General features: G+C 49.3%; 1 protein-coding gene across 5 annotated transcripts; it reads left to right on the top strand.

The window, feature by feature from the left end:
* Nucleotides 1-4,554: 4,554 nt before the first annotated feature.
* LOC119331750 lies at nt 4,555-7,736 on the top strand. 5 transcript variants are annotated; one of them, XM_037604913.1, is made up of 4 exons: nt 4,555-4,913; nt 5,008-5,110; nt 5,291-5,682; nt 7,691-7,736. In XM_037604913.1, exons 1-4 carry the CDS (start codon nt 4,882-4,884, stop codon nt 7,695-7,697), a joined length of 534 nt encoding a protein of 177 aa, XP_037460810.1. In that variant the 5' UTR covers nt 4,555-4,881; the 3' UTR covers nt 7,698-7,736. The 5 variants fall into 5 exon arrangements, with proteins under 5 accessions (XP_037460810.1, XP_037460809.1, XP_037460807.1 ...); XM_037604912.1 differs by lacking the exon at nt 7,691-7,736 and adding an exon at nt 7,359-7,404; XM_037604910.1 differs by lacking the exon at nt 7,691-7,736 and having other exon boundaries at nt 4,555-4,764; nt 4,850-4,913; nt 5,291-6,253.
* The last annotated feature ends 2,516 nt before the right edge of the window (nt 7,737-10,252 follow it).

The raw sequence follows: 10,252 nt of genomic DNA, 5'->3' as shown, positions 1-10,252 counted from the left end.
GGCTACGAGCCTATACGCACTAACCATCTACGTGGGAGTAGTTATGGGTATCCCGACGTCGTGGTATCAGCCGAAGCACTTCAGACGTCAGCGACGGAGCGGCGCGCGCCGAATTGGACTGGAACGCCACTAGGCTAGGTCTGTTTTCGGCCGCCCTCGCAACGTGCAGGTGTGCTATGGGCGATGGGCCCAGACCCCTGTGCGCTTAGGTTTAGACCGGCGTGCTGGCCTCTCTGTTTTGCCTAGGTGGGGCTGCGACGTGTTGATCTTCCGAGGCCGGGCATGACCCAGGAAAGTGTGTCCGGCCAAATGGGATCGAGCGTGTTGGGTTATGTGGTGCACCCCTGCAGGGAAGTTAATCTATTCGAATAGCCGTGATCTTCGGTAACAGGACGACTTGGAGTTGTACCTTGACCTTATGACAACTAGAACCGGATACTTAATAAAACACACCCTTCCAAGTTCCACAGACAATCCGGTGATCGCTTTCCGCAGGGCGACGAGGAGAGGATCGCCGGGTAGGTTTATGCTATGCGATGCTACTTGGAGATGCTACTTGGAGATGCTACTTGGAGGACTTCAATCTACTCTCTTCTACGTGCTGCGAGACGGAGGCTGCCAGAAGCGTAGTCTTTGATAGGACTAGCTATCCCCCTCTTATTCTGGCATTCTGCAGTTCAGTCCACCGATATGTCCCTTTACACCTATACCCATGCATATGTAGTGTAGTTCCTTGCTTGCGAGTACTTTGGATGAGTACTCACGGTTGCTTTCTTCCCCTTTTTCCCCTTTCCTTTCGTTCTGGTTGTCGCAACCAGATGTTGGAGTCCAGGAGCCAGACGCCACCATCGACGACGACCCCCTACTACACCGGAGGTGCCTACTACTACGTGCAGCTCGCTGACGACGACCAAGAGTAGTTAGGAGGATCCCAGGCAGGAGGCCTGCGCCTCTTTCGATCTGTATCCCAGTTTGTGCTAGCCTTCTTAAGGCAAACTTGTTTAACTTATGTCTGTACTCAGATATTGTTGCTTCCGCTGACTCGTCTATGATCGAGCACTTGTATTCGAGCCCTCGAGGCCCCTGGCTTGTATTATGATGCTTGTATGACTTATTTTATTTATAGAGTTGTGTTGTGATATCTTCCCGTGAGTCCCTGATCTTGATCGTACACATTTGCGTGCATGATTAGTGTACGATTGAATCGGGGGCGTCACACAATATCTCCTCCTCGTCGTCGGACGACGAATCCTCGGAGTCGCAAAGGAAATTGTGGAAAAATAAATCGTTGGCGGAGTCCATTTTCGTACCTTGGCAAACTAACGAACAGCTTGCGGGCGTCGAAGAAGGAGACGACCGGCAAGGGGAGACACGGCGCCCACAGACCAGCTAGCTGCCCGGCCGGCGTCCGACGAGTGTGACGGCGTCCGACGAGCATGCCGGTCGTATGTGGTGGGGGCGGCGAGGCATCTTCTTGGTCGCGGGCGGCTAGGCGGTGGGGGAAGCGGCGGCGGGAACCAGCTTGCTCCCCGGCGGCAAAACGGCGGGGGCGGGCGACTGGGGGCAGGGGCGGCGTTGCTGGGCGGATGTGGAGGCGGCGGCAACTGGAAGAGTCGCCGGCAAAATGGGCGGCGGCGTCGGTGACGGAGGAGGCGGGGGCGAGGGTTGCTTGTTGGCCGGGAGGAGGGGAGGCCAATGTGCCATAGACGCGGGCCCGGAGACAGGAGTAGGCGAGCGCGCGCACGTCCGTCGCGTGTCCGCGCCGACGCAAATCAGGCTCAAAAATGGACCGGGAATGGGACGCCCGCGGACAAAAAACGGACGCGCGTCCGTTTGGATCGGCACGTTGGGCCGCCTTTTCTGTCCGCGCCGATCCAAACGGATGGTCATGAACGAAATGGATCGCCCCATTGGAGTTTCTCTTAGAAATAGCATATCGCTATCTCAGAACTTCACTTTGGCCAATCCACATGGTGGGTTTGAATCATCAAGCCTGACGAGGCGTCTTTGCAAGCAGACGAGTATACTTTCCCCTGGCGGCCTGCTTTATCATAGGAAAAAGGTTACGAAAAAGGGTTTCCCCTATTTTATATTATAAAGCATGTCACCAAGCATCTAAAGTCACAAAGTCAAGTACAATAAGTCATAGAATCATACTGGAGGCACAGCAAGACAAGCCCCAAATAAAGCTAAAAGGAGACTCTAATCCGGCTCGAGAGGAGGAGGTGGTGGCGGTGGAGGAGGAGCAAAAGACGCTGCCGAGGCACGAAGACCTGCCATGATGTTGTCGATGACGCCGCGGTCGCTCCGCTTACTAAGCGGTCGCCAGAACTGCAAGAAGCCACACATTTTGTAGATCACATCAGTCACGCGAGACGGAATCACTCGTTCGATGACTAATTTATTGCAGATACACCAAAGGGACCAGACAAGGGTACCTAGCGCGACCCAAATAGGGGCGCGCCTAGATCCGGGGAGCCTAAAGACCTCCCCGAACAAATCTGGGAGGTTGTCATGGCACCACGTGCCCCCAACCACCTCCCGGAAGCAACTCCATAAAAACTGAGCTGCCGGCCACCGGAAGAAGATGTGGTTGCAATCTTCCGGTACCAGACAAATGGTGTAGAGACCATCCCCAGGTCCATTACGCTTACGGACCTCAGTGTTTGAGGGGAGGCGTCCTCTAACCCATTGCCATAAAAATATACGGATCTTCAGGGGGAGTTTGATTTCCCAAAGCACCGCTAGCTCCACTGGACCAGGAGTGGGAACAATCACCTGGTAAAAAGATCTAGTCGAAAATCTACCGCTTGGCTCGAGGTGCCAAGAAAGTGCATCCGGCTCCAGGGAGGGGGAGTGTAGGGCAACACACTCAAGTAACTCCTCCCATTGCGCGAGTTCAACCGCCCCGAAGGTGCGGCGGAAGGCAGTCGCGCCTAGATTCACTAGAGCCGCAACCACAGAGATCTGTGGGCGTACACAGACAAAGAAAAGCGCAAAAAAAAAACGATCTGCAAAGGGGCGGGAACCCGCCCATCTGGCCAGCCAAAATAGGGTGGCATCACCGGAGCTTATTTAGATGGAGGTCCCAATGCGCAGGACCGGTAACAGAGGGATCATCGATTTTTTCAGAATTGGGAACCTCCAGACCTAGACGCAAACGCAAACTGTTGCCGGCGAAGATACTTCTCATGGATAATCTGAAGCCATGACATTTGAATCACCATCCATCATTGGAATCGACCGGGCTGGAAAAATCACCATCCAACTTACAGAAAGATAGACTACATCATGTTCCAGAGCATAAGCATACTTCATTTCTCATGATGGCTCTGTCTCTCTAATCCTACCCCCATTTCTCGATGTAGTAGTGTTTTAATCTTCTGGAGGATTCTCATTGACCCGTATGGAAGCATGATACTAGGAGATGACTGGCTGCCAATCAGCACGAGCGTAGCTGGCGTTTAGAAGACGGCAACAATCGCAGCGCACAGGTTTGACTTTGACGAACAGGCCGCAGCCGCGCGGCCCCAATCACGGCCGCCCGTACATTTTGAAATCTCGGGTGTGGGATCATGGCCCGATCCAGACGCCATTGTTCCACGGATCGAAGGGGGCGTCGAGATCCGAAGAGTTAGTTGGCCGGGCCAGGTCGGAGCGGCCGCAAGATTCAAAATTGACCGAGGCAGCGCGGCGCGGCGCAGACCAGAGGACCCGGTCGGTGGAGGAGCGGCCGGCTGTGATCGGGAATCGGGCAAGGGGGGAAGAGAGAGGAAGAGACAGTGGGGCGGAGGTACCTGCGCGGACGCCGCACTTGCCGGCGCGCATGAGGCCGATCTTCTTGAGGATGAAGCCGGCGCCGATGAAGGCGCTGGAGGCGACCGCCAGCGCCAGGCCTTTGGTGTTGTCCGACGCCCTCATCTATCCCTAGAAAACTTTATGATGAGGAAGGCGGGGCGGGGAAGAAGCGAATGGCATGGACGGTAGCCCGAGCACGGGGGCGAGGCACTCGGCAAAACGGTCCCCAAAGCGGCAAGGACGGCGAGGCAGGCCCGCCGCGGCCGCCGCAGCCTCGGCCAGGTCCTCCTCAGCCGCCAGATCCGCCCAGCAAGAGCAGTCCGAGGGCGGCAGCAGGAGAGGCGGCGAGCAGGGGAGGGGGGACGCGCCACGGGGGGCGCACTGGCGGAGGAAGCGGGTGGGAAGGGGCCGGCGGGGCGGGGAAGGCCGGCGTCGACGGCCAGCGCCGACGCGAGCGGCAGCCGAGGCAAGCGCGCAGTCCCTCGATCCGTCATTTGAGTACCGGTCCGCGGCCATCCGAGCTTGCTCACAAGAGATTGTTGATACTCTTGTGTCATAGGAAAGGTGAGTACTTCCTCCGTTCCAAATTACTTATCGCAGGTATGGATATATCTAGATGTATTTTAGTTCTAGATACAACCATTTCTGCGACGAGTAATTTGAAACGAAGGAGGTATATCACTACTTCACTCCTCAGTCCTCGCTCCCCAGCAAAGAAAGTAGCACTCACTAACCACTTCACTCCTCACTCCCCAGCAAAGAAACCTGCAGTGGCAAACCGGAGGGGAGGGGCTGGCGGCGGCGACGGGGCTGCGAGCGGAGGGTGACGCTGTGCGGCCTGCCGCAGAGACGACCCTCAGGAGTCGATCGCGGTGTGGTGCCGACTAGATTTGGCAGAGCGGCACACCAGCGAGAGGTTGAAGACAACTTCAGAGCCGATCATTGGGTGGTTCACACAGTTATGAGGTATGTCAAAAGAGAACCTATTGATTTCCTATGTCTTGCGTTCTCATATGCTGCGATTTCTAACGAGAGAACGAAGAGCACCTAGCTAGCTTGGTCAGTAGTCACAGGGACGTCGCCATGGGAAAGAAGAGAAAGCATGAGCACGACGGGTGAGTTGTTCATCTTATTTCATAACAGAATGCACACACACGTACATCTGATTAATCTTAGTTTGGTTCTTCATTTTGTTCTTGCTTTTTTTAGAAACACAAGCATAACAAGAGATGAGACGCCTCTGGAAGTGTCTTCGGTTGCCCTTCCTTCTTCCATCTGTGACGTGCTAATCCAGTTTAAAGACATCATACAGGTAGGCATATTGATTCAACCACAGTGACATTCGAAACCTGATTTGGTGAAATAATTAGGCATATTGATCTAGTCTTTGTTTGTTCAAATTCTTTATGGAGATGGAGTACATGCATAATTGGAATTCTCAACCTATTTGATTAGGAACTATGTGCACCGTTGCATTTGTTTCTTTTGACAGGTTAAAGTGAACACAGATGAACGAGTACAAAGCCTTGAGAAAAAGGTTAAAAAGCTTCAGGAAAAGGTGAAAAGGAACAAAAGCGAGGAAGTTCACACGAAAGAGCGGATAAACAAACAAATTAAGGAAGATCTAAAGACAGAGCTGATAAGCGAGTTCAAGGAAGCTTTCAAGAGAGCTAAGGAAGAGCTGAAGTTAGAATTCGGGCAAGATATACAAAAGCTTGAGGAAACTGTTGAGAACAAAAGTAAGCAATATTTCAGCGTGTTCAAGGAAGATTTCAAGAAAGAGCTAGAAGAAGTGAAGGAAGAGCCCGAATCAGGGATCCAAAAACAGATGCAAAAAGAAGTGTATGCAAAAGTACATCCTTGCAATGAATCTCGGTCTCTCAGGTATTACATTTCCTTGACTATGATTGATTAGTTGAACTACTCTTCTCAAAAGGTCATGACGCCCACAAAACGATTTTACAGTTAATAATATATGTTCTTGAAGTGATTTAAAAATGGTGCAACCTAAAACAGTAAAATGTAGGTTTAGGCCTTGGACAGCGTAGGCGTATTGATTGGAACATATATGTTGGCTGTTTGCCAATGGGCCGCCTGGTCCAGATGAAATGGAGTACACTCTTGACGTGACAGAAAGTAGTTCCTCCATATTTAATTCATTTGTTCGTGCGTCGGCCAGTTCCTTTTCAAGTTGCGTGGTGGGTTGTGATTCTGTCTCAATCATGTGACTAAGGAAGCTTCAGGGACGACACTTTACGCACGATCTGCAAACGATGTTCCTCTCCAACAGCACTAGCATCAGCTAAAAAAAGAAAAACAAATAACCTCCTGTGTGCACGCTCACTGCTGGCCCTCCACGTTGGATCGTGCAGCTATCGGCTGTAATCTTGTCGTGTGTATAGCAACACCGTGTGACTAATCATTCACTTGCAGACGTCGAATCTGCCGTGTGATTTAGCTTTAGTGAGAGTGTATTAGTTTCGTTAGCCAAACGAGTGGTGTGGTATTGGTCAAAAATAAATAAATCATGTTTGGTAGTATGATTGTTTAGTACTGATTGACTATTTTTAATTCAAACAACCTTGGCTGTTACCAGCACCTTGTTAGTCACTACTACTCCAGTTCTTTTTCTTTTGGCGAAAGCACCTTTTGGCATAGTTCTGACCAACGATGGCAAGTTACCGTAGAACTATTGTTCTACGGTCAAGGTGTCAAAAAAACGATGGCAAGTTACAATTCGGCTAATGGGCCACATTACATGGACCATTACTAAAGATGATTTCTTGTTCTGCCATGTGATCACCAAAGGAAGAGAGAGCGCCGCTTGAAGTCGTTGGAACATGCTGGGGTAGTTGTTGCGTCAATGATCACTGCCCATTAGAATAGAACATGCTGGGGTAGACCCAGAGGCTCTGCAGTTGCTGCGACATATTTCTTGTGAACATAAGGTCACGACCGGTAGATGGATCATTCACAAGATCAGGCTAATTACACTAGTAGAAAAAGGGTCAAACGTGAAGCACATTAGTGCCGGTTTGAATTTGAGCCGGCACTAATGTGTACATTAGTGCCGGTTCCAACGGCTAGCCAGGCCGCTCCCATTAGTACTGGTTCGTGGCGAACCTTTAGCACCGGTTCGTGCCACAAACCGGTACTAAAATGAGCGGTGGCAGAATGTTGTCAGTCCGGGGCCCCTCCAGCACCTTTAGTACCAGGTTGTATCATGAACCGGTACTAAAGGTCGTCCTATATAGACCCTTCGTCCACCCGAGCTCGATCTGTTCTTCCCATTTCCCCTTTCCTCTCTGTTTTTTTCCCTCTTCCTCTCAAGCTCATCACACATTTTGCCCAAGATTTGAAGGCCCCCATCCATTCAAATGATCACAAAGATTAGCAACTTTTTCCTTTCATCTCTCATTGCTAGATTAGCTCGTGCAATGCTTTATATAGTGATTGATTTTTGAGTTTAGTAATTTGGGAGGAATTATATATATATATGTGCTAGTATTTGAGTTATATGCAATTTGAGGTCAAAAATAACACTTAGTTTGCATATGTAGGTGTGGTTTACTTAGTACCTTCTAAATCTCTGTCGTAACCACCGTCGATCGCTCGCAACGTCCCGTTGCCGGCACCACCTTGTGGTGAGCCTCTTGTTCATGAAGTTTTATAAAAAATTGATGTTTGTGTGATTTGGATATATAGTTATTCGTATAATTATCTTACCCATACGTTGTTTGTTATACATAGTGCCATGGTTTTGATATCCGTCCCGTCGGCCCTCGTCCGGGTTATGATTCGGATGTGGTATATTCTCTTTTAAAACTATTTATTGCATTTCGTGTTTATGACAAATTATGCCCTTCAAGTTGAGATAGATATTTGTATGTAGGAGGTAGTTGAACCGGAAATTCCAACCGACCCTATTGTCGAGAGGTTAAATTTAGTTGAAAGAGAAAACCAGGATTTGAAGGAAAATTGAAAAGAATTGAGGGGGAGAAGATGGAATTGAAGTTGCATGTTACCGATGTCGTCAATGATCACAAGATTAAGATGGAGAAAATGCGCTTGAAGATTAGAAAGATTAGAAAATATGCCATTCATAGTGAGGCTTGGTATCATTATGCTGTTGGATCAATTGTTACCTTAGTTGCGATCTTGATCGCATTTGTTGTTGCATTTAAATTCTTTAGCTAGAGAGTTATTTGTTTGTTGCATTTAAGTGTTGTATGATCTTTATGTATGAACTTTATGTATTGTATTAATTTGATGTTTTCCGTGCTGTGTATTGAAGATGAGCCGGCAATGGATGTACGATGACCGATGCTCTCTGGAGTTCATTAATGACGTGCGTACTTTTCTGCTTGTGGCTGAGGCAAACAAGCGAGCGGATGGTTTTATGCATTGTCCATGTGCTGGCTGTAAGAATGGTCACAATTACTCTACGTCAAGAACCATTCACGTCCACCTGTTTGAGTCCAGTTTCATAACCCACTATAATGTTTGGACCAAGCATGGAGAAAGAGGGGTTACGATGGAAGACAATGAAGAAGAAGAGGACGACGACAGCTATCTTGGCCATGGGTTCCCTGAATATGATGATACAACAATGAGGGAAGAAGCTGAGCTGGTAATGCGGGAAGAAGCTGAGCCGGCAATGCGGGAAGAAGCTGAAGAAGAGGCATCGGATGAGCCCGTTGATGATCTAGGTCGGGTCATTGCCGATGCAAAGAGAAACTGCGCAAGTGGTTTGGAGAAGAAGAAGTTGCAGCGCATGTTAGAGGATCACAAAAAATTGTTGTACCCGAATTGCGTAGGTGACAAGAAAAAGCTGGGCACCACACTGGAATTGCTGCAATAGAAGGCAGAGAATGGTGTACCTGACAAGGGATTTGGAAAGTTGCTGGTAATGATAAAGGATATGCTTCCAAAGGACAACGAATTGACCGAGAGTACGTACGAAGCAAGGAAGGTTGTCTGCCCTCTAGGGTTAGAGGTGCAGAAGATACATGCATGCCCTAATGATTGCATCCTCTACCGCGGTGAGTACGAGGATTTGAACGCTTGCCCGGTATGCGGTGCATTGCGCTATAAGATCAGCCGCGATGACCCTGGTGATGTCGAGGGCGAGCGCCCCAGGAAGAAGATTCCTGCCAAGGTGATGTGGTATGCTCCTATAATACCACGGTTGAAACGTTTGTTCCAAAACAAAGAGCATGCCAAGGCGATGCGATGGCACAGAGAAGACCGTAAGAAAGACGGAAAGTTGAGAGTACCCGCTGACGGGTCGCAGTGGAGAAAAATCGAAAGAAAGTACGGGAAGGATTTTGCAGATAACGCAAGGAACGTATGGTTTGGTCTAAGCGCAGATGGCATTAATCCTTTTGGGGAGCAGAGCAGCAACCATAGCACCTGGCCTGTGACTCTATGTTTGTATAACCTTCCTCCTTGGTTGTGCATGAAGCGGAAGTTCATTATGATGCCAGTGCTCATCCAAGGCCCTAAGCAACCTGGCAACGACATTGATGTGTACCTAAGGCCATTAGTTGAAGAACTCTTACAATTGTGGAATGGAACAGGTGTACGTGTGTGGAATGAGCACATGGGGGAAGAATTTGACCTAAAGGCGTTGCTGTTCGTGACCATCAATGATTGGTCTGCTCTCAGTAACCTTTCAGGACAGACAAACAAGGGATACCGCGCATGCACGCACTGTTTGAACGATACCGACAGTATATATTTGGTTAATTTTAAGAAGAATGTGTACCTGGGACATCGTCGATTTCTTCCGAGCAGGCATCCCGTAAGAAAGAAAGGCAAGCATTTCAAAGGTGAGGCGGATCACCGGACGAAGCCTCGCCACCGTACTGGTGCTGATGTACATGATATGGTCAAGGATTTGAGGGTGGTCTTTGGTAAGGGTCCTGGTGGACAACCTGTTCCGAATGACGCTGACGGACGTGCACCCATGTGGAAGAAAAAATCTATATTTTGGGACCTGCCCTATTGGAAAGACCTAGAGGTCCGCTCCGCAATCGACGTGATGCACGTGACGAAGAATCTTTGTGTGACCCTGCTTGGCTTCTTGGGCGTGTATGGGAAGACAAAAGATACACCTGAGGCACGGGAGGACCAGCAACGTATGCACGGAAAAGACGGCATACATCAGGGTCATGCAAGCTACACTCTTACCAAAGAAGAGAAGGAAATCTTCTTTGAATGCCTGCATAGTATTAAGGTACTGTATGGCTTCTCGTCGAATATAAAGGGAATAATAAACATGGCAGAGAAAAAGTTCCAGAACCTAAAGTCTCATGACTGCCACGTGATTATGACGCAACTGCTTCTGGTTGCATTGAGGGGGCTTCTACCGGAAAATGTTCGATTAGCCATTGTGAAGCTATGTGCATTTCTCAATGCAATCTCTCAGAAGGTAATCGATCCAGAAATCATA

Source organism: Triticum dicoccoides, chromosome 7A (assembly GCF_002162155.2).
Source record: "Triticum dicoccoides isolate Atlit2015 ecotype Zavitan chromosome 7A, WEW_v2.0, whole genome shotgun sequence".
Taxonomy (NCBI): Eukaryota; Viridiplantae; Streptophyta; class Magnoliopsida; order Poales; family Poaceae; genus Triticum; species Triticum dicoccoides.
This window is presented reverse-complemented; position numbering and strand designations above follow the sequence as displayed.